Here is a 24,943-nt window from a genome sequence, read left to right as displayed (position 1 = left end):
TTTTGTTTGTCTATTTATACGCTGGCTAGTCAAACAGACTCGCAAACATTCCCCAAAATCAGATTAGGAAATTATGAGCCCTATCATTAACCGGCTGTGTCAGTCCAGAGCTTCAGCTTCCTATTTCCTAATGAAGAGCAAGTAAAAATGATTTAATAATGCAACAAATGTGCTTTATGAGCTATTAATATGTAGTGCATAACATAAACATGACAACAATATTGGCTCCACATTTACAGATCTGAGTAAAGTGTCGGCGGAGGGCAGAGTATAGAGTTATGACGGTTAAAGAGGAAAGCCTGTGATGCCATTACTCTGACAGTGAGCGGGGATCATCAGCTGCACTGACGGAGTGTGTGCGTTTAAAACGGCCTATGTGTTTAAAATGTGCTGCACAATACCTGCTAATTCTATTAAGTGCCTCTGTGGTGTGGCTGTGTGGTTATGGGTTGATGTAAATGGACGGCTGGTTGACTAAACAATGCAATAGCATTAGAATAAGGTGATTGGATAACAGAGTGGAGCGGGAGGCCCAGGCCCAGCCACCCCGAGGCCCTGCCAAGTCCATTACGTGTATTGGGAGACATCTCGATATCCGTCATGGGCAGCTGCCAGCCAGCAGAGAGGGGAGGCTGTTGTTTTGTTTAGCTTTCATCGTCGAGACAGCCTCCACCTCCCGACATCCAGGTGTAGGTAATGCAATCAAATGAGGACCTCACAAACAACCCCCACCCCCACACACCCCTCGTCTTTCAATCTACTCTGGGACTTTTAGGAAACACTGGTCGTCAACAGGCTCAAGGACGAGCTCCAAGTTTGACTTTGCCACAAATCCATCAGCGTCTGAGTTCCCGATGTTTATCAGTCCTGTCGCCTTTTATTCACAATTCCAACATCTAACGTGAGAAAAGATGAAATATTCAAACTGTAATGACCTGAATTCACCTTGTGGTGCAGCAGGGGGCGCTCTTAGAATTCAGCTTCACCTACTCCACCTCCTATTAATCAGTAAACTAGTAAACTCCCTCCACAAAAAGCCAATGGGATTATTCCAGAAAATAAACAGTGAGCAGCTAAAGTTTCTGATCCTTCAGGTTTAGTTGATCAGATCATCTTCACAGATGAACACCACTGTTCTGATGTTTGAAGTAAGAAGCTAATGTTAGGCTATAAACCAACTACACCACGGTCACATGACGTCAACGTCTCCACCACTAAGCTTCCAACTGGTCATTTCATTTAGCTCTGAGCTCTTCTACAAAAGCCTTTCTTCTTAGAAAGTTAGTGAGAGTTTGAAAGAGCGTGAGTAGAAACACAACGAGGCTGTAAAGGTGGACTGGTGAGTAGATGGGTTTTCATGTTAACGTCCCCGACAACCTCTGTAGTCTCATTTAGACACTCGTTAGCAACCGCCTTTTTTAAGACACGTAAAAGCTTCAAACATCAGGAGTGGGGGATTTACTGACCCATTTTATGTCGGAGAATAAAACCTGAAAATGTCTGGAGCTTGTGTTAAAACCACAGACCTTATTTCAGACATTTAACCAGAAACACACTGACAACAGGAAGAGCTAACATGCTAACATGCTAACTGACTTCCTGGTTTTAGGATCAGTCCTGCAGGACTCTCTTCCTCTTTATGTCTGGTTTATTCTTACCCCCCCCTCTAAGAGCCGGTCATTAGAAGCACTTGTGTGGAGTGTGGTGGTTTGGTGGTTGGAGTGTGTTCATGGAGGCAGGTGTCAGGAGGTTGTTTCTGCTGCTGTAATTACTCCACAACATGGCGCTGACCACAGGAGCCACAGGCTTTCTTTAAGCTGCTTGGATTTAATGTGACGATCACCACCCCCCCCCCGGTCCTTGCCCCCACCCCCCCTCGATATTAACCAGCTGTGCGTGACACCGAGCTCGAGTGAGGAGATCAATTCCCCCTGAAAGCGGCGTCTTCTTCAGACAGGCCGGGATGAGAGGCAGGATCACGGACCGGCACTTCCACCGCTGGGGGGGCTGTTTAGATTAGAGGCTGGTGGCTCGCTGCAGGTGCCCCCCCTCCACTCCCCTCCCTCTGTACATGATACCTGGGCATGGGGCAAGGTGCTCCCAGAGGAGGGAGGGGATATATATATATACACTTAGGCGGGAGAAAGGTCAGGCGGGCTGAGCGTGGCAGGCAAACAGGCAGTGGGGGTCTGGGGGGGTCTGGGGATGAATCACAGGAGAATTGGTGCATGGCAGTGAATGAATAACCCGCCATGGCTCCCCAAACCCCATTATTTCCCTCCTTCTCCAGTGGGGCCTGAAATTCATGTCTGCGCATGCTGCCAGTTCATTAGGGGGAGGATGTCATTCCTCTTCTGGCTGCAGCAGGACAGGCCGGGCGGGCCCCAGGAGGACCGGGGCCCTGTTTAATTCCACATCAGCCGCTCCACTGAGGACCTTAATCTCTGCTCGTGTGATCAATACTATATCAGTGTAAATTAAAATGACAATTTTAAAGTAATTAAGCCTGTTAATGCTCGATTCAAATGTCATTATTTGCCTGAGGAGAAGCAGAGGGCGGCTGTGTGTGTCGGAGGGTTTGGTTTTTTTTTGTGGTTGAATTACGAGCCACGTCCACAGCGACAGGTAAAACGCTTTAACTGGCGCGGCCTCGATGTCGCCGCCGCAGCCACCAAAAGGAGGGCTTAACAAAAGCAGATTAACTCTCCACCCCTGCCGGACCAGAGGCCTCTCCAATTTCAGAGGAGGATAACCCAATTGCTGAAATCTGATTTGTACGACCAAACCCAATTATGGCCATATTAGATGAGAAGTGGCAGAGAGAGAACGCTGGCAGAGGGAGGCAGGACAAACAGAGCGGGTGGAGGAGGGTGGAGGAGGGTGCTGGGGTAAAAGAAACGTTACACAATAAAAATGCACTTAACTATAGAATGAAGCCGAGCAGTAATTGTGTGATTGGATTATTTTTGTCTCCCTCCTCACTCGGCTTTTGAAAGGCTATTTAGAGTCATTGTTAGAGTGAAATAAATGAGGCCCTGCGTTAACCTTGTCCCCCTGTGTGTGTGTGTGTGTGTGTGTGTGTCGTGTGAAGCGAGGTGATGTGTAAGTGAAAAGGAAATGAAATGATCACATTGTTGGTTGTTGTTACGACAGGCTCACAGCCCACAGCCTCTTAGACCACATTCACCAATTACACCCAGTCACGCTGGTTAGGGGCCACACGGGGCCCCAACACTTCCTCCTGCTGGGACATAACATCAGTAAGAATCAGCTGCACTTCATCTTCTCCAACACAAACTCTTCCTGTGAAGCCCTGCGTCCAGCTAACGAGGCGGCTAACGCAGTTTTCCTCTGCGGAAGACGCCCATATCTCTGAATTAGCGGCTAATGTGTTGACAAAACAAGAGGAAGCGGGTGATTTAAAGGAAGCCATTAGTGCGGAGGGACACGTCGGTCATGGACGTGTCCGTCACTGCTCAGACAGTCAGAGGAAGTGGACTCATCTGACAGCTCTGCAGGAAATGTCCCACAGAGCTGAGACTGCTTCGGATGAATGTGAAGAATTGTCTGAATGCTAATTATTGCTAATGTGCTCCATCTTCATCACACATGAGGAGCATTTAGGACGAAGGTGCAGCTTCAGAAACATTTAATCAACAGTCTGAGAATAAATCCCGAGCCTTTCTGATGACTGTCCACACTTTACATTCAGAGCCGTTAAATCTGCAACACAAAACCTGAGCCGTGTCCTCGGTGACGCGGCTCCATGAATTATTAAATACGTGCCAATAGTGAACAGATAGAAAGCATCCCTGCTGAAAAACAAGGGCAACCTGTGGGTATTTAATTAGCAGGGTGGGTGCTCCTCTGCATGCCTGATCACGCAGGGTAAAGGACGCCCAGGGGCCTCTCTGAGGGCCGCAGCAAAGCTCGGCATCGTATTGGTTTGCATCCAAGCTGTCCGATCCATCACGCTGTCTGTCGGCTGCTGTTTGCAGAGCCAGCCCTTATTAATTATCAGCTCATTTGGAGAGGACGGGGTGTTAAGGGTGCAGTGTGGGCCGTAGCTGGTAGGTCCTCTTTGATCAATGGAAGCGATGGCTCTGACAGAAACTCTGCTCAGGGTGATTAAGGTCAATCTGTCGCGGCACGCTGGAGGTTTCCTGCAGGAGAGGATGAGGGGTCCTGGGATGGAGGTGTGGGAGGTGGAGTGTGTTAGCTGTAGGCAGCTGATCCACATCGCTGCTGATTGGTCTTCAGCCTGGGGGGGTTAAACACACTAAGATCTGTTTGTATATTTAAAGCTCCCAGCTCTCTGCAGGCGGCTGCAGAGGACTGAGCCGTCAGGACAGAGCTGTCCCAGCCACACACTCCACTGAAAACACATCTCGATGGTCTGTTCTCGGTGAAATGTGCCGAGCAGTGAGGCAGACCAACGACGATTAACGTCGACATTAAAGAGACGAGGTTCACAATGCAGAGCTTTAAAGACTGAACCCAAAACCACGATGGAAACTTCCACAGTCCTGTATCATGATGCAGGAGGATGATACACTCCACCCCGACCACAACCTGCTGAGCTCTGAGTGCAGCTCTACTGATTTTATTTCACATGCAAATCACTAAGTTATTATTCTATTCAAGGCTGAAGCATTTCTAAATATTACACTTCACACACATGACTGCTCTGGGCCAATCATGACGGAGCTAACGGCTGTAGATACTAGTTACTGTGCAGATTGAGGATTTACTGACTCACAGCCTCTGAAATGAACTTCACTGTGACCAGAGTTAGATCCACACTGAGTTTAATAACTGGTAGATTTTACTTAACTGGTTCATCACTGCAGAGTTTAAGTGTGTGTGTGTTGCTGTGCAGTTTTGGAGAGTGAAGTGTGTGGGACGGGGTGAGTGGGGGTCTTTTCTCTCCTGTGAGAGCAGTGAGGGCTCTCAATGGACAGAGGATTATGGAAATGAGGCTGAGAGATTAGCTAATGGGAATATAATGGGCAGTGACGGAGCGGGTCAGCTGGGCCATGCAAACCAAGAGGCAGAGCCCAGGGATCGATACGTAAGGACAAAGTGCTGCTGGAGATGGTCCTGTATCAGTGAGGCTGCACACACACATGTATGAACGCACACACACACACACACACACACACACACACACACACACACACACACACACAGGGCTTTCAGCGGGAGGACCCGGCTCAAGTGGGGATCTGGAGATATCGCCAGCTCGGGCCCCGGCTCCCTCTCCCTGATGTCAACAGGCAGCATGTGATCCTCCTCCGACGCCTGGCTCCCGTCCCCCGCTCCACTGACACAGCAGCGGGATGCAGATGTCCCCCCCGCCCCCGCTCTCCACGCTCCATCAAATATCTATTCATCGCGCCTCGGCCCCCAAAACAGAACAAACGTCCTTGTGGACAATCGATAGCGCCGCGACCAGGACGGCCAAGTATTACGACAGCATTTAGAAACACTAAGTAGTTTATTTTCCTACAGACTCTGGACAATCTGACATCCGCCATTTAGGATGTGCGGATATTAACCTTCTTGGGATGTACGAGGTAAAGTGGGTGTCGTAAAACGCAATTGACTGGGACACATGACGGCTTTCATCATCAAACTAAATGGAACATCGCCTCTCTTATATATCAGAATACCAATTTTGAGCGTGTCAGAAAAATTTCAATTTCAGGTGGGAGCGGCGGGACTCTGGCTCGCCGTGCCTGGCCTCTCCCCTCTCATTTTCATTCCTGCCCCGCTCGGCGCGGCCATTCATCAGGACCCGGGCAGAGGACACCTCCCGCCTGCTCACAAATGCATGGAGCAGGCAATAAAATTAACCTTGTGGCAATTGTTTTCCCACCCGTTTGATGGCCCCGTGTCAGCTCATCTGTTACCGCAGGAAGGAATAAAAAAGTCAAGCTCGGATGTGCAAAAAATTATGACTCGGGAGGAGGAGGTGGGGGTGGAGGGTACCTGAATAGAGCCGAGCTAATGCCAGATTATGAAGTCAAAACCCGATCAATCAGCGTTAGAGAGCAGCTGAAAAGATGGTTGCTTGTTGATTTGTGTGTGTGAACAATAAAGAGCATCAAGAGGCTGCTCGCTGTGTGTATGAAGACGACTGAGCAACAAGATGGTGGCCTCTTTTTTTTTTACAGTTCAGCCAGGCGCCATCCCTGACCCTGCCCCTCCGCCGGGCAGGGAGGGACAGGACGGAGGAGGGGGGGGTAAAAATCCTTCAGAGGGTGTTTATTTGCTCTCAACACCTCCTAAGCGATCAATATTTTTAATTTGGGTCCGAGTTATTATTTTTCACATCACTGCGCCGGGGAGCAGAGTAAAGTGGCTCATATTTTAGCACTAAAAAGATCGATATGACAGGCTCACCTTCACTCTGCCCCCTCGGTGGCTGGGGGCCGCACATCATAATGGACGGTGGCGAGGTACACCCAGCCCGCCTCATGCTGGAATCACATCATTATCTGTGGCCCCCACCACCACCACAACACCCCCCCCTCCACAGCAGGACAACAACACCTCCACCTCTAACACAACTGATTTACTTCCTCCAGCTACATCCCATCAACACACACACACACACACACACACACACACACACACACAGGTAAACACTTTATCAGGGCTGTTTATGAGCAGCCTGCTGTGAGCTGGAAGTGTGTGTGTGTGTGTGTGCAGTGATGATCCAGGAGGGCAAAAGTCCCAGCTCCACCACAGATCTGACTCCTCGTAATAAATGCATCAATTTCTCCACCTCTTTACACAATCCATTAATTATATCTACATTTTCAGTCCAAATATTTTCACACAGGGAATGCCCACTCTCTCTGCACCATAACTCACGTCTGATGGCAGTTTCATTGATTGTCGCTCAACACATGTCCACGGTGTGTGTGGCTGTCTGTGTGTGTGCCTGTGCAGGTGTTTGTTAGGCTTTCTCTCTATACGTGTCCATGTGTGTGTGTGTGTGTGCACTTATGTCTGCCCTGAGAGTATGAGTGATGGCCGAGGAGAGTTATGGCCCGGCCATATTACCCAGCTGACATCTACTCCTTTCAAGTGGCCTCAGTCGGTGCCGTACTTCTCACCATATTGAAATAAGAGCTCTGTTAGATTTAGTTTGCAATATTTTAACCTGCTTATGTGCCTGCTGCGGCCTTTTTAAACACAGAGAGGAGGAGGAGGAGGAGGAGGAGGAGGAGGAGGAGGAGGACGGCTGCTCCTGCTAGTTAACCTCTGTGTGTAAAACCACCAGGCTGTACACAGAGACCTCTGCTCTGTGACCCCACTCTCTCTGCAAAGTGGATAATCTCTATATGCAACCTGCTTTTGTGTCGTCATAAAAAGGTGGAACGGTGTGTGTGTGTGTGTGTGTGTGTGTGTGTGTGTGTGTGATATAGGACGCAGTTAAAACGGAGGAAAAAATAAATAAAAGGCGATAAATGCGAGTGACACGCATTTCTGGGTAATACAGTAAACACACTCCCTCCTCGCCCAGAGCCCTGTCAGCACAGAGGGACACTAAGTGTTCATAAATTCCTGGCCGAGCAGAGCGGCACTGATGATTGCATTACAGCGCGCCGCCCGGACGAGGATGGAGGACTCACCTCTGGAGCAGAGTGAGGCCGAGCTGCTGCTGAGACGCTGACCACAGAGCAGAAACCAGGCGTTTAGCTGCTGTTAATCATCCTGCTGAGAGCTTTAAACATTCGTTCACACACTCGTTTTTTTGGGGAACAGCATTTTTTCTTCTCGTGCCTCTTTTCTCTAAATCTGTATTTCTGCATCAAAAAAACCCAGAGAGCATCTCAGCTGCTGCACCTCAGCTAAAGACATTTTATTGATGACATTTATTTAATCTAATCATTATTGTTCTTCTGTCCTTTCCTTGTTTTTATTTGCATTTCCTCATTTTATCTGCAGGCACGTGTACAAACAGTTCTAAAATAAAATATACACTTTTAAATATTTTAAATAAAATAAATAAATCATTTTAATTATTTAAAAACCAAAGCCTCAGGCTGAACTTGTTTTTATCTTATTAAACATGAGAAGATTTAATTTTGTTTTTGTTGTTTTATTTCTCTTCCTTTTTTTCTGATTAAATATAAATTAGAATTTAACAATGTTTATTATAAATGTATGCTTTTTATGGTTTATCATAATTTAACGTGCAGTTTATTTCACATTAAATTCATTTAACTTTATGCTCCACTAAAATCCACTCAGACCTAAACTTGTTTTAAATCAGTTTGTTCCGTTAAAATGAAAATGAAAACATTTTCAGCATCTTGTTCTCAACTTTCTGTTCGAGTGTTTTTAGATCCGTGACACAAATTAAACAGGACGAAGAGCTGGGATACGATAACACTGTCTCACACACACACACACACACACACACACACACACTCAGCCGCGGGTTAAAGGAGACAGCGGTGTCCTGTCAAGCCACAGAGTCTGATTTATCCTCTGTCGCTGCTCTCATTCCTGTCCTGCTCACCACAGACATGAGGGATGCCTTTAATTTCCCATTAAAATGCCCTGGAACAACTGAGGGCTGAGGAGGCAGAGTGTGTGTGTGTGTGTGTGTGTGTTGCTTGATGAGACTGTGTGACAGTGGTTAGGTGTGTGTTTGTGCATGAAGCTCTGCAGGCGTTTCCTGTCAGAGAGTGTGTGTCGGGAAGCGGCGCTAACGTAAAGCTCCGGATGAGACGGGCTGCAGCTCCGGGGCCGAGCCCACGATAAATATTAATGGCCAAGAACAAGTGGATTGGGAGTTGAGTTATCAGGGCGGGCCTTCCTAATTGACATTTTACCTGCTGTATACCTTAACAGGGCTGTAAAACACCAGGGCCCGGGCTCCGCCGCGGGGGGACGTGTCAGTCAAGCTCTTCCCCGTCACAGCTGCCTTCCTCTGGGAGGAGAGGAGGAGCTCCGGCCTCACATTCACCATCAAGGTGCCACATGTAGCATCTCAACACCAGGAAGTGATCGGCTTGTTTAAGTCCGAGGAAATGAAGACGCAGCAAACAAACGAAAACAGACATTTCTTCACATTTCAGCTGATGACTGATCCTGATCACCAGTGAGATGATGAGTATTTTCTAAATTAATTCTTGCAGCAAAGCATCTCTCCACTCCTCACATCCTCGTTTTGTCCAATCAAGACTCCAAAACCTGAAGGAATTAAATTTACTGTCAGAAAAGCAGCTGATGTCTTTGACATTTCTGCTTAGAAAAAACAGAAGCTGATGAAGTTTGACTCGATCGTCTGATTGATCAACAACTTTTACAAGAAAAAAAGTGAAGTTCACACGTTCAGTCACCTTCGTCTCTCCCTGACACAGAAAAGCAGCTCAAACACTCTCAGACATGTGAACAACGTGAGCGGCCTTCACCACATTACTGCACTCAAAAACACACACTCACACAAAACTGGAAGCTCCCACTTACATTATCTGAAAACTGACAGGCGGGGGGGCAGACAACAAACAATTATCCCCACAGGGCGAGGAGGAGGAGGAGGAGGAGGAGGAGGAGGAAGGAGGGAAATCAAAGATTGAGAAAACAAATATGGGTGATGTCATCAAAGCTAAATGGCAGGCCCTGTGTGAGAGAGACTGAGAGTCTATTCATATTTACTGTTGCCAGGATTTCAATATCAACATCATAGAAAGCACATCAGATGTTTCTGTTTCCACTGACTGATTCACAAAGAGACGCCGTCTCTGTTTGATGAAAATGAGAACACAACAAAAAGGTTAATCTATAGACAAACACCATTAAATAAACAGCTCGTAATGCTGCGCTATTAGCGCCGCTTATATGAAATGGCAGATAATTATATTTTCTAAAGGCCAATGTTTGTAATATTTTTTTGAAAAGAGCAAATGTGACTCAGCGGGTGCTGTGATTTATGAGCGTTTGTGGAGGTGCAGCGTAGCGTGGTGATAACGCCACAAAACATTGGAGGAGGACCGTGACAGACACAACTCAGTGATCACAGAGAAAAACAGGGACCACGGGCCACATCTGGACCACATCAGTCCAGTCCTGAGTCACCTGGGAGGCCAGGGGTGATCACCTGACACGGTGACACAGTCTGTCCATTAAACACCAGGCAGAAAACTACACTTTAATCCAGGTTTCCTGAGATTCACAGGACGAGCAGAGAGCAGGGCTTCAGGTCTGAGGATCTGGCTCCACCAAGAGGCCACGACCAACACAGACCAGAACCAGAGACCACATCTCTCCCAGTTTAGCTTCTCTTCACAGGCTTCTGGTTGGTTTCAGAAATTACTTTAAGGCCTGTTCTGGACAAACGTGTCCGATCATAACCTGAGGCTGACCGGGAGTTTTCTGTCACAGTTTTTTAAGTATGCCCTCTGTAAACTTCTTAAGTCACTTATTATCAGACATAGTCATTCTCTCTGTTCTGATTTTATTGATTAAAATGATCAATCTGATTTTATTCTCCCACTTTTGTTCTCGTATTTCCTCCTTAATTGTTGTATAATCTGTTTTCTATTGTTTGTCTTCAATTCACATTTTGTCTTGTAGCTGTGCTTTGAAAGGTAAATAAAGTTTATTGTAATTATTATCATTATTATTATTATTACATGCACAAGTTCAAACATCTTCATCGACTCGTTTCAGGTCTGAAGTGTTTTTACTGAAATTAAATGTATTTAAAATTACTTTTCTTATCTAAAAGTAACTATAAACTACTGTTGAGGAATGTAACTGTAATCCATTACTGCTAACAAATCTTGATGATAAAAAATAAATCAGTCCCTGAACACTGCAGAAGTTTTAACCTGACCTGAGTCATTTCCTGGTGTATACTGCCATCCTGTGGCTGTCTGCAGGTACTACAGCTCGAATGAACACCGCACTGTTGCAGCGACAGTTTCACTCTAATATTTCACAGGTTCAAACAGGATTAAAAGATCTAAAATATAAGGACCTTACAGGTGATCAACAGGATCTTAACATCAGCTGTAAAACCAACAGAGTGTCAGTGTAAAGAGGCTAAAACACAGGTGGTTGTGAGAGTTTCAGAGTATAAGGATCCTTCATGAAGTGAAATGTAGTTTTTCTTTAAATCAGCTTCTGAAAGTCTGTGTCCATCTGTTTAAACTGAATTTCCATCTTCAACTGCCTAACAGCCCGAGACGATGCACTCTGTTCAAAACCAAATACCACACGCCGCGGTCAGTGTTTGCGTCAATTACACTTTCACACCTAACGTGCAAACAGGTGGTGTTTGTAGGTTTTTTGTTCTATCTACAGCAAATCAACCACAGGCAGAAATTCCACCACAGTGTCCTAATTTAAGAGCTGTGATCAGAAAATGACTTGAGTGATGACACATGTTCGCCGTCACTGTCTGAGATGTTTCCTCATTAGTCAGAATTCAGAGGAATGAAGAGTCCGTCAGAACGAAGCTTCTCGATTCATCAAACTGGTTCTGCTGCTACTGGTTTCTTCAGTTTTCTTGTTTTTTAATGAATTGACCTTCACATAATCCTGCTGTCTTTTGTTCCCCTTGTAGGGAAGATTCTTTTCTGTGTGATCAATCCTGAATAAATCACAACTAATGATCAATATTGAACCTGATCACAAACTTGAAAAGTCAAACCTCGTCCTTCATTCGATCATTTTAAAGCTCAGTGTCTGAGTGTGTAGGACTCTCCTGCAGGATTCAAACACGCCTGTTTAACGTGTGAAACATCACTTACTGTGAAGTGCTCCTGGGATTTGTAGTTCTCATCGAGGTAGACACGGACCCTGCTGTACTCCCTCATGGCATCACTGGACAACAGCTCTCTGATGGACACAACACACAGGTATCATCACGCAAATCCTAAAAAACTCCAGGTGTTAAACCACTTTATAATAATTCAGATTTAGTTCAATCAAGTTAATATTGATTCTCAGCAGAATGTGATGTGTAATGTACAGCTTCGATGTGACCAGAGGGGGGAGTAGTGCGCTCAGTTTAAACCTCCAGTGACTGGGTGTTTCCTTATCAGAGAAACTGCTCAGCTACTACCAACACAGTCAAAACAATTAGCACAATGACCACATGATGAGCCCGGGACTTACTTAACAAAACTGTCCACGTGTGACATGGACGCCTCGTAGTTCTTCCCGCCAACCTCCTGACAGTGCACCGCCAAGAAGTGAGGCTTGTGTGACTGTACTGTCTGTAAGAGAGAGAGAGGAGAGAGAAACGGGTCAGAAAGGAGGGAAAGAAACAAACAAATGCATCTGTAACAGCTGTAACAACAACACACTCAGCCCCAGTTTAATTATTCAGCCGAGCACAAAACCTATATGAGCGTGGCGCCCGGGCCTCCACAATTCTTCCTGACTCCGCTCGGTGACATGCTACTATATTTACACAAGACAAAGTGCCCGGCTAATGTAGGCAGAAGGCACTTAGCGAGCTTGTTCCACAAGCATAACGTCGGCCCGTCTTCATCCACCATCAGGGATGTGCCTGCAGCTCTGTATGTATGTACAGCAGGGTGTGACAGATGCTCACACATCACTCACACTAACAGCTGCTGTGATCCAGGAATATGTCAGCAGAACCAGGACAAGACTCCACAGGCTGTTTAAAAAAACCACATGCTGCACATAGATGTAAAGTCAAAGTGGTAACATCCACTTCCTCTGCCTTTCCCACAGTCACATGACCTCATGTTGCCCTCCTCTAACATTTCCTCTTACACATGGCGAGGTGTTTGTGAGCACCCTGTCAGAGGTGCTCAGAGCGGCTGACCTCTAATGGAAAATCAATACCACTGAGTGATTTACAGCACTCACAAGCACTCACATGGTCGGGCCTACGGATGCTGGGCACAGGCGATGCATCAATGTCGCTGGGTATTGGCGGAGGTGGGGTGGTGGTGGTGGTGGTGTGTGGGGGCTACAAATGATCCCTGCACCCTGACGGAGGCACCACCACCTCAGCGCTGCATTATGCTCACTACAGGCCCAATCAAATAAAAGTAATGTATGGCAATAACACTATGGATTTTCCATCAACCTATGGCTTGTCACTTAGCTGGATGACCCGGCAGCGAGGACCTGCAGCGGCTCAAACTTGGAAAGATTAGTGGACCTATCAACTCACATGAGGAAAGGTCACAGTCTCAAGGAGCCTGCGACTAATGTCAGGCTCAGATGTGACGTGTGTGTGCACGCCGACACGCGCGTGCACGTGTTAATCGACCGCATTGTATTTATCTTTCCAGGTCGTGAATTCAGCTCCACGTTGGCAAACAGACAGGTGGTGATTTCATTACCAGAATCACCAGCGCTATCAGCCCAAAACCAAACAGCATCAACCGCTGACCTTACAGTACAGCGACACAGAGCAGAGCACAGAGCAGTTTCTAATTAAATCTACAACTGGTGACAAGAAAGTCTGTTGACATTTGAGTTGAAATATTAACATGCCAAACACTGCATCTATAAAACGTCACTTTATGACGGGCAACAACAGTAGTGGTCCGTCTGAACGAGGCTCAGGCGGTGACAGCTGGTGAGAAAAGCCTGACATGACTCACAGAGCGCCGCCGTATGGGACGGTTTCTCCACCTCACCGAGGCGTCAGACTCTGAAGTGTCATCTAGGTCAGTCTTCAGTGCTGGAGCTGAAGGCAACTGGAATTCTTTTAGTTTTCTTGGAGACGATTTCACCTCTCATCCGAAAGGCTTCATCAGGTCTAGAGACTGATCAGAGGTCCTGGGTTTTTAACCTCTTGGAGGAGGTCCAGAGAGGAAGGGAAAGGAACACCGACACCTCAAGACACTTAAAAGTGACTTTCAGACCTGGGAACAGAAACTGGTTCAGAACTGTTCATCTGCATCTAAGGGGGAAGGGAAACTCCTTCACGGACAATACTGTTCACATTTTGGACAGAGGACAGATGTTTTGAGAGAGGACAAAAGATCTATGTCCATCTGGGACGTCCTGGTGGCTCCAACTATCAACCACCTAACATAACGCGGTCTTGAGATCCTTATCCAGGAGATTTAACTCCCATTCACACCTAAAACCAAGTGACGCTGATGACAGGCTGGGTTCACAACTGGGTTAAATACCTGGCACTCCCCAAACCAGTCTCTAGAACTGAGGACGTCTTTCGGATGAGAAGTGAAACCTGAAGTTCTAAACATGTAGATGAGGTGTCAACTCAAGTGTTAAAGATAAAGGAGTAAATCAGGAAGGAGATTCAGTTGAAGTTCAGTTGAAGTTCAGTCGTAGTGGTGATGGACCGTATGTGATAAACTGACGTGGAGGTGTTGGCTGAAGTAAACTGTGTGTTTGTTGGACTCAGTCCGTACAGTTTGTAATCTTTACTGATGCCAAAGAATATAAATGAGTTTTTTACAGTTTGCTTCATCTTGGTGGACTGTATAAAGGTCAGAGGCTGCACTGTGCAGCAGATATCATCGTGGAGACAGAAAGGGCCTTTGATGAGGACTAATCAGGAGAGCCTGAGTCCTATTTCATGGTTCCTATTTGGAGGTGGAATAATCAGACTGATCAGAGGAGTTTGTGAGCTGACGTACAACAAGGAGTCTTTATCATCAAACCGTGGTGCGTTCACTGACTCTAAAAGCTTCTGTGGACATACAGCAGTGAAATTACAGATTGGGTCTTTAAGAGAAATATCAGATCAGTGACTATCTGATGACCTTTAACTCTGCAGTTTACAGATCACAAGACTGAATGCGGGGACCCGATACAATCACTGGCCTGTGACGGTCCAGAGAAGTTTCCAATGCAAATCAGTGGGATTGTCCCATTGAGTGCGGTGGGATGCAAAGCGCTGTTTATCAGCAGAGCCGGATCCTCGTTTAGGCCGAGCTGCTGCACACGTGGAGCAGGCAAATGAACCTGGCTGGGTGTTGAAGGCTGGGAGATCCTGAGACAGGCTGAGACTGATCCAACAGGATTTGATTGGACTCAGTGGCTGAGAAATAAGGAAATAAGAACCAAAGACTTTGGGAAAGTGTTGAATGTATCACTGATCTCTGCAGTAATAGTCCAGACAATTTGAATGTTGATTTCTGCGCAGAACGGCAAAGACTGATTCATCTGAACGTCTGATAAAACTAAATGTACGATGGTTCCTAGAAAACTGCAGCATGGAGGGAAGTCTTTAAAAACAAAACTCAACACGTCCTGTATTTCGTGTTATACTGCATCAGTTTATAAGTGTTCTTACACTGCGTACAGGCCTTCCCAGTATAAATAAAGGTGAGTGACTCCAAGAATTCATCCACAGCTTGTTCACTGAAAATAATTCTGGTAACCTGTGGTCCCAGCAACAAAGTCAGAAATATCTGTATCATTAACGGAGCCTGATGGATGTTTGCTGCTGGTGTTCGTACCAGTGAAGAACATTTGAAGAACAAGCTGAATGAGTAACAGCACAGACTTTGTTTCATTCTGCCGACTGCCAGATAAATATCTGTTTCTGTGCACGGCTGGAAGCTGAAGATCAGTTAGATTCCTGTAAATACTTCAGATTACATTCTTTCTGCTGCAGAAACGTGCTGCAGTTCCTGCATTTGCTCTCACCTGCTTCAATAAAGTGAACTAAACAAGTTTGTCTAAACTGCTCCGAATGAAGACGCTCGGTCAGAAAACACAGCCTGTGTAAAATGAGTTAGAAAGTCAAACAGGGCAGATCAAAAGAGCAGAGAGAGAGAGCGCTGCTGTGAACTATGACCAAGGTGTGTCGTGAAAATAAATAGTCTTATTTCCTCAAGGAATTCCCTCCATCTGATCTGCTGGGCTCTTCCCAGTGAGGAACAACCCAGGGAAACAAGACACACCGGCCTGGACTCAAACAGACACACACTGTATTTAAAGACATGCAGAGGTGGTGCAGGTACCAACAGGCAGCCTTACACAACACCCTGCACTGCTGCTGCTGCTGCTGCTGCTGCTGCTGCTGCTCCATAAAAGCCAGTTTAACAGCTTTTCTTGTTTATGTTCCAGGATGCTGCAGTGGAGCTGAGCTGCGATTCGTTTTGACACAAAAAAAATGAGACGGCTCTTTCTTGTCCTGTGAGTCAGCAGCTGACCGAGTGTGGAATGTACACAATCGCCTCGGAGCAGCAGCGATGCATGCCGCATTTTTTTGTTTGCTGGTGGTGGTGGGGGGGGGGGGGTTACAGTGTGAATCTGTGACACCAGTTTCAAGTCTCTTCACATGTTGTTGTTCCTCCATGATTAAAGTAACTGAAGAGTTTTCCTGTGTCAAACTGCCTCTGGATTCTCACTGAGTCAGCTCACAGCAGGAGTTCTGACACCGCGCTGTGTTACACATAAAAACATGCTTCTCTTTTTCAGGGCAAAACTCATCTCTGTTCATTGACACAGTGAGTGTATTGTGTGTGTGTGTGGGGGGGGGTCACGGTGAGCGAGCGCAGCGTAGATGATTGTAGTTAACTGTAGCCGCCGTCGCTGCTGGTTGTTCCCAGCCGTGCCGAGTTCAGAGTCTGATGCTTCTTTCCATGACGTCAGCCGGCAGCAGCACAGAGCTGGCATGAGGCTACAGGCCTGGTTCACACAGGGGCACACCTCTCTCTCTCTCTCTCTCTCTCTCTCTCTCTCTCTCTACTTCATGCTTTTCCTTCCCTCTCTCTCACTACACACACACACACACACACACACACACACACACACACACACAGACGTGATACCTTCCTCTACAGCGTGCAGGCCTGCGGCACAATGCAAACAGAATTCCTCAACAGCCGTAACCAGGACATGCTTCTCCACACACACACACACACACACACACACACACACTCATATCCTGTAACCTCAGTGCTAAAGAAAACACACACAGACTGGAATCACCTGGCTGTGGACGTGTTTTGAAATGCCAGTGGCGCTGATAATTACAAGGAAGCGTAAAGGTTGACGGAGAGAGTTGGAAGCCGTGCAGCAGATGTGTTGTTTGTCTGTAACTCCTGTAGCTGGCTGCACAGCCTCAGATGAGGGGAAATTCTTTTGGCATCATGAGGCTCTTTTCATAGATTAGATTATCTGACCTGAGAGGAATCAGAAAAACTACTAAAACTCAACATTAGGGCTGTAATAAACCAGCTTCATAGAGCAGTCTCAGAGCCAGCTGAGACATATTTCACATGGTGGTAATGGTTAGATTCAGCCTAAAGCTATTCAGATTTGTTTATTGTAGCCAATCGGGTTCCAGGAATGCAGCCGGTCTACTGTGTTCATCTGAAACCACAGGGAAGTACGAATAGAACCAACAGATATCAACACTGACGGCTTCTGTATCTGTGACCTCTCTCAGAACATCTCGTCAGTGTCAGACCTTCCCCTCTCCACTGTAGGAAACACCACAGGAAACTTTGGTCCTGATCCTGACCGGATCCAGGATCTGTGGGATGATCCAGGACAAGTCAGCCTGCAAACCACAGGAACCAGACAGCACAGGACCTGAGGGGTCAGAGCTGTCATGGCGGGGACCTACACGATATCAGGCTCAATCGACTGGAGGCCGGTTAGCTTAGCTTGCTAGCTTTCAGGCTCACAGTAGAAAAGTTAACAGCTCCTCTGAAATGTTGAATGATGAGGGACAGACAGAGCACAGAGGCTTACTGATATCTCCTTTAAAAAGGTCGGTCTAACGCAGGTTCACTGTTAAGACTCAGTTTCTGATGCACAGGTTTACAGGACTGGGATCAGGATCAATATCAGGACTTTCCTGAGTGGAATTCAGGATTTGGTTTTGTGTGAATCCGACATCAGATATATTCAGCCTCTGCTGAGTGAAACTAAGATGGAGTCAGGATAGCCAACCACAACATGTTTCAGCTCTTAGGAACATTACTGCTGCTGAATTGAGAAAACCTAATGGAACTATTAGTCTGAGAATTACCAGGAAACTGAAGCATGCACTCAGTGTTCGAAGTCCTGCCTCGTATTTAATCTGTTATGTTTATTGAGTTTACGAGGAAATCCATTACTGCAGATACACTGCAATAAAGTAAAGAGGTTGTGGTTGTGGAGTATTGTCTCAGTGCCTCTGAATATGATCTGATCAGACTAAATGTTCATGTCAGTAACTGAATATGTGACAGACAGTTCTCCAGTCTGAAAAGAAAGTTGACAGTCGAGTGTGTGAGTGTGTGTTCAGGGTGAGTCTGGAATATTTTCTGTCACAACCAATGGACCAGTGCTTCCTGGGAATGGTAAATAAGATTGTGTGTTTTTCTCGACAGTGTTTGAGTTGTCGTTTATTTACTCGGTTTACATACCAGGTCTGAACCAACCACTTTTTCCAGCTAGTCCCCGACCACAGTCAGAGAAGACGCAGAGAAGCAGATAGAAAACAGACGAGGAGCTGTTCAGTGTGTCATGTGTGGACGAATGGAGACACAAACTGGAACACTAAAAAGCTTAGACAAGCTTCTACCCATCAGGGCCTGGACCAGGACCTCTGGGGGTGTCCTGTGGTGTCTGGATCAGATCAGGATCTGGGGAGTTTGGAGTCCAGGTCAACACCTCAGACTCTTTTGCCTGGTGGTGTAGAGGATTTGTCCTGCTGACGGAGGCCCCTGCCACTGGGGAGTGTCGCTGTCTAAACAATGTTTAGGAGGATAAAGAGCGGCCGTGGGCTCAGATCCAGCTGCATTACCTGCACATATGGTCGTAAACCACGGTACCTGTGCCCTCACAGAGGAGCTGAAATAAGACGACCACAGCTGAAATATTTGTGGTAGTTCGTGCTCAGCCAGTCGCATTCTTCTGCTGCTTTGTTTCTTTATAAATGTGGCTGGGCTCAGGAAATGTGAAAGGAATGGAGAGGGCAGAACCTTCCATCCCAAACCCTCCACAACCACTGAACCGTGGAAAATAAATGTCCGGGTCAAACGCAGTTACTCCAGGATACTTCTGCATGATAAAGACGTGACTGGAAATCTGCTGTAAATCAAACGACTTCCTGGTGATAAAAATCCTCCTGAGCCTTAAAGCGACTGAAACACAGCCCGGCGGTGTATATTACCCACGATCCTCCTCTCCCTCTGGAGCAGGAAGTGCTGTGGCTTTAACAAACACAACAAACTCTCACCAAACCTTGCGTCAGTTTCCTGGCTGGATATCAGAGATGAACGTTGGTTTTTAATGACGCCTGAGTCTTTTTAACTGATCGGTGTGACTCTGAACTCTGGGTCTGATTCCAGCAGTCAAATAGTTGCATAATGTCGCTCTAAGTGTTTTGTTTTACAGTGAAAATGCTCCACGGCTTGATGTAGCCGCCTGTGTGTTTGTGTTGTATAGGTGTTTGACCTGGACGCTGCCCAGGCAGGATCCTTCTCCTGTTTGGACTCTGTCGCTGTATAGCCCAGATGTTGGCGTTACACTCACAGATCTAATGGTTCTCTGTTGGCAGCAGTGTTGAGTATTATTTACCGTTCTCACCGATGAATTCAGAGATGTGTCTCACTTCATTCTGCTTCTCTTTCCTCCTCGTCTCTTTCATTACCTGACTTTCCTTTAGTGTTTTCTGCTCATGTATCAGTATCACATTTGACTCAGACTCTGGTGGATAGAGATTTGAATTCTGGTTGTTTTCTCTGTGAGGAAATAAAACCAGAAAAACGACTGCAGCACATTTTTTCCATTTTTCATAAGATGATGCATTTATGGAAACAGTGTCTGGGTGGGCATTTCCCATTTACTGACATTTAAGGGTTGTTAGGAAACACGCTGCAAACTGGCTCTACAGGTGAGAACATCTGAAAACACTGAGCTTTAACCCAGAGAGGTTGAAGACATCAGTCCCTTTACAGCGACTGTTTAACATGAGGGCGGATGTTCTGTGTTGATAAGTTCGGACTTTACCTTATTTCAACACATGCTGAGTCACTGGCAAGCTGTGAGAAAAAGTACAAACACTACAAAGTATAGATTTGACCAACATACAGGAGGTAAACAGCACTGTTTCATGGTGTAACTGTGCTGAATTTACCTTTTCACAGCAGAAGTGTAAAGAAAAATCCTGGTGAGTAAAGTAAAAGTGTGTCTGTCACTTTCAGACAGCAGTTAGAGCTCGAGCTGCCTCACTTCCCTTACCCCAGTGGAAAGAGTTGTGGTTAGTCAGAGGTTCCTATGTAGATGAAAAGGTAAGATATGAAACATGACTGAGCTCGAGCTTTGGCTCTCTGAAAAAAAAACAATGCATTTAAAGAAGGGTGAAGAGAAGGTGAATAAGATCACAGCAGCTCCACCGAACATTACTGGGTTTAGATTTTCTCTGTGCAGCTTTAAGAAGCACACGGCTTCACTTCACTTAATCTACACAACTTCCAACTCGAGAGAAAATCACGTGAAGCAGCAACAAGGGTTTTTTTTGTGTCTGTCTGTCGCAGTCCCATGACAACAGTTGAAGCTATAGAAACACACCCCAGCTCTGCTCCTGCTGAGTCAATAAAACATCATCCGCTGAACTGCAGCGAAAGGAAGGATGACGTGGAAGAACACGTTGTAAAGGCTGCAGGGTGATAAAGAACGTAAAGAAGTGTTGGTCTCACTGTCGCTAACAGCATCATGATGCTAACAGCATCATGCACATGCAGCGCTGCAGGAGCCTCGGCTGACAGCGACCTACATTCTTACACCACAGAGACAGAGACGTTAACCTGCCGGACGAACATCGTCACACGTCTGAGGTTCAGCTGCATCACTCACCTGGTAAAACTCCCTCAGCCATGTTTTCTGTAGATTCTCAGGCTGGAAGAGAAAGAAAAAGACGAGCGGTTAGCGACTGGACGGTGAAACAGTGACAGAGACAGTGAGCATCAGACAGTATTTATCAGCTGATGGCAGAGTCAGGTCCCAGGTGTCTCTGTGTCAAACCAGAATAAAAACAGACCAAAGGAACATCTGGATCCTGTCTCTGATCAAACCTTTCAGATTTCTCTTGATCAACAGCAGAGCCCCTGATGTCTGAGTACAGGGTTGTATACATACACACATCTGTCTAATATATGAACAGTTACTGACAGGAAGTTTCCTCCCTCCAGCTCCAGGGTCATGTTGTCAAACCTCTGTCTCTCACCTTCTTCTACTCTCTCTCTCTCTCACTCTAAAAGGATATTCCCAGACCTGGACTTCTTTTGGTCTGTGCAGTGGAAACAGGGCTCTGGGCAGTCTACCATTTAAGGAGAGATCTCTGTATGTCGATAACTAGGTCTGATGAACAGCTCTGTGTGAGTCTGTGTCTATAATAAGAACACACCGGGGCTCAGCGTTCTCTGTCGGTATCTGTAACAAAGCCCTGATATATTACAGTATCCCTGGATGGCATCAGGGCACGAAGTACACCACAGTGTCTGAAAGCTGCAGCACCTGTCACAGGTGAGGGAGGAGCTGGGAGTCAGTTAGCCTAGCTTAGCATTAGTGTTTCAGTTGTACTCGGAAGTTCCTGGTCAGAAGTTTGAACCTGAACGCTCCCTGAAGTCGGATTTCCAACTAGGAAAGTCCAGGATACGTTTGAATCTGTTCGTGTTTGTGGTTTAACGTTACGTTTTTTTTCAAACTGTTCAATTTGAGCGGCTCAGCTCAACACAACAACACAACCTCCACAGCTGTTTGTTTAACATCTGCACAAACAGTTGAAGTAAAAACAGACATCTGTGGTTTCAGGAGTTAGAAACTGGAACTGCTCTGTCCACTCCGCTCAGTGTCCAGCTACAGCGCTACTGTTTAACTGTGACAACACAGAACCCAGGAACACATCACTAGCTCCCCCACTTCCAGTCTTCATGCTAAGCTAAGCTAAGATAAGCTCTAGCTCTAGCTCATGAGAGAGGAATCATTCTCTTCATCGAACCCTCTGAAAGAAAGAAATGAACCTCCCAGAACGATGGACCATGTTTTTACATCTAGTTTCTGTCTGAATATATTTCAGGGAAACAAGTTCACAGTGTAAATAACTCCTGTGACGTCCAGAGTCAAAAATAGTGCTAACACACACACACACACAGATTAATAAATCAGCTCAAGATCTTAATCCTGATGTATGCTGATATTTCCAGGGGCACCTAAATGTCTCAAGACCTAGCGAGAGTGTGTGTGTGTGTGTGTGTGTGTGTGCAGCATGGTCCCAGCCTCAGCCAGATCAGACAGAGCAGAGGTCTATATAAGGACATAAGCACTGGACCTTGTCATTAGTCACATGGATGGAGGAAGAGAGAAAGAGAGTGAGACAGAGACAGAGAGGAACAGAAAGGTTCAGACTCTGAGCTGCCACCTGCCAACGCTCCAACAGGTCAGAGCGAAACACCAGCTGGAAGTTTCTGCTGCTTCACCGCTCGCTGCCGTCTGAGGCTGCGGTGCATCGTTCAGGGTGCGTTTGTGTCGGCGGCTCATCGGCCCGCGGTGCACCAAAACCACATTTAACACATGTTTTATGTGCGTCTGAAGTTGAGATCCTGATCCTGTGAAGAGATGGTACGGCGCAGTAACGTGACGAATCGCTCAGATATTTTTAGATTCTTTCCATTGGTTGTTTCTCCCAGGACCACTGTTAGCCACACTCACTGCAGTTTCAAAGGTTTCCTGTGTATCACACTCATATCACACACACACAGAGGGTGCAAGAGCGACCAACTGAATCTCTCCACAATCTCCCTGCGAGTGCACGAGACGGCAGCCTGACGCAGGGCTGAGCATGGCAATAAAACCAAACTGTTGACAGCTTTATAAACAAGTCTTAAAGTGTCTCATCAGGGGAGAACGTGTCCCTGATCGACTGGACGCCGAGCCTCAGCAGCTCCGCAGCTTTTCTAGAGCTGCTCAGATTTAGGCTGACCCGGCTCTGATGTGCGGAGGAGGCGTACGATGATTCTGGGGGAACAGATGTCGGCCTCGCCGGGGCGGCTCAGAGCGGGGGCCCTCGGAGGCCCCAGCCCCGGAGAGAAAGTGGGCTAATAGCGGAAGGGAAGGGAGGACGAACCGAGGCTAAATCTGTAGCTGCAGCGCTCTGCCACCCGCCCTCAGCACATCACAAGCTAATTTGCAGTTAATTAGAAAGTGGGGCTTCACTGTCGGAGAGGTAAAAATAAAGCGGTGCCCTCCCTCCTGCCTCTCCTCCACGTACACCTCCTCTGCTCTCCGAGCTCTCTCCACCTCCTCTCTCTGCTTTGCCTCGGTTTTCTCAGTCGATGGCCTACTTCTCAGACAGCGCGGGGAACTCAGAGGCTTTTTCACTTTTTTAGTGGAAATCTGTTTAACATCCCACTCATTAAAAAGTATATCTGAAGCACAGGAACAATGGAAGCTGCTCTGTCCGTTCTTTATTTGCACTGCAGCTCTTCTCTAAACCAGCACATCATCTCTCTCTGCTGGTACGAGATATTTGCTGATTGCAAATGATCAATTTTTGAATTAAACAAATATGATGCAAAACACCTCAGCCAGTCTGAGCAGAACATGGTGTCACAGTGAGGCTCTGCAGAGTGAGCCTGGACTCATTCTTCTAAATATTAAAGCTGTTTTCTTCTCGTCTGTGAAGTGAAACGGTTGAAAGGTGAAACTTTAATTTGATTATTATTCTAGGTGTTTCAGGGGGTTTCCTGCATGCAGCACAGGAACCTTCCTCTCCTGCTGTAACTTGGCGTCACAGTGGACGGGGGTCTGCTGGGTAAAAGCAGGAGCTGAGTAGAGGTCGCGGCCCTCGGCTCAGCCTGCTGTTAAACAGAGAGTGGAGGGGAAATGACGTCAGGGCCGTTCCCGTTAAAGACCCCTGTGGCGATCCTCTGAGAACACATGGCCACCACATGAGTTTCCTCCTCCTCCACCCACTCCTCACGCTGCAACCAATCCTCCGCCTGCTTTCTCTTGGATTCATCTACAATATCAGTTTTTTCCACCCGGTCCTCGCTCTGTCCATCCTCTCGTCTCAACAATCGAGCCATTCTCCGTTTCCCAGCTCTGGCTCTCTCAGAGCACGCCGCCGTGGGGTTGGAGAAACGCTGCTGTAAAAACTTTGCTCTGCAGCGAGCAACCTCCATAATTGAAAAGAAGAGAGTGGAGTCTTAAAAAAGCAACGGTTGCTTGGATACACCTGGCACTAAGCACAGACACACACAGGTCTACCAGAGAAAAAAGCTGCATGGGAGGTAGAAGTCAGAAAGCTGACGTCCGTCTGTCTCTCCATCTGACACGTGGACCTCCCTCTACAGCAACGGTCTGAAAACAGAACGACCTTCAGCTCACGTCCTCATGTGTCCTTGAAGGACACGTTAACACGCAACACACATGACAGGCCTGTGGATGGATGAACACACACACAAACAACTGAACTAAATCCACTCATCAGGCAGGAAGAGCAGAGTCAGTTCACACTCACACACACTCTGATCCTCAGAGAAACATCAGCCTGTTTTATTCAGACTTTAATCAGCTGTTTGTTTGGAGAGGAGGAGAGTTCAGCTCCTGAACCATCCACACTGGAGGAGTCTGGGTTCATACTGAGACAGTTTGCTGCAGGATTTGTCGCTGGGTGCTTTTCTGTAAAAAGCTCTGAAACGTCAGGCAGCGGAGTCTGTGTCTCCGTCTGTAAACACCACCCTGAGCAGCAGATAAAACACTGACTGTAGCTCTGATGTTTTGGTGTGAGCGGCTCCGACCGGCTCACCTCCTCTATTCGAAAACATCCCAGACGCTCTGTGAGCAGCCAATCAGAGGCCTGAATAAAAATCACCCTTTCAAGCAAATCCTCACCATGAGCGATTTGAGTAGACAAAGCAGGTGTGATAAGAGGGAAGGGATCTTTTTTTTTTTTCCAAATCATATCCACCTCATTTGCCATGCAAAGTGAGAATCAATCTGTGACAGC

At 46.8% G+C, this 24,943-nt stretch overlaps 1 protein-coding gene across 4 annotated transcripts in view; it reads right to left on the bottom strand.

Moving 5' to 3' along the window:
* Nucleotides 1-24,943, bottom strand: part of LOC108885135 (inositol polyphosphate-5-phosphatase A) — a 109,187-nt gene that overhangs the window by 58,268 nt on the left and 25,976 nt on the right. For all 4 annotated transcript variants that reach the window (XR_007814800.1, XM_018679325.2, XM_018679326.2 and 1 more), the window contains exons 2-4: nucleotides 20,791-20,832; nucleotides 12,145-12,245; nucleotides 11,778-11,865 (exon numbers count right to left, since the gene is read on the bottom strand). Coding sequence is in view for 3 of the 4 variants with exons in the window: in XM_018679325.2 (XP_018534841.1) it covers nucleotides 11,778-11,865; nucleotides 12,145-12,245; nucleotides 20,791-20,832 (231 nt within the window). In the remaining variant the exon portion in view is untranslated. The remainder of the gene's footprint in view (nucleotides 1-11,777; nucleotides 11,866-12,144; nucleotides 12,246-20,790; nucleotides 20,833-24,943) is intronic.

This window comes from Lates calcarifer, linkage group LG16_LG22 (genome assembly GCF_001640805.2).
Source record: "Lates calcarifer isolate ASB-BC8 linkage group LG16_LG22, TLL_Latcal_v3, whole genome shotgun sequence".
Lineage (NCBI taxonomy): Eukaryota > Metazoa > Chordata > Actinopteri > Centropomidae > Lates > Lates calcarifer.
This window is presented reverse-complemented; position numbering and strand designations above follow the sequence as displayed.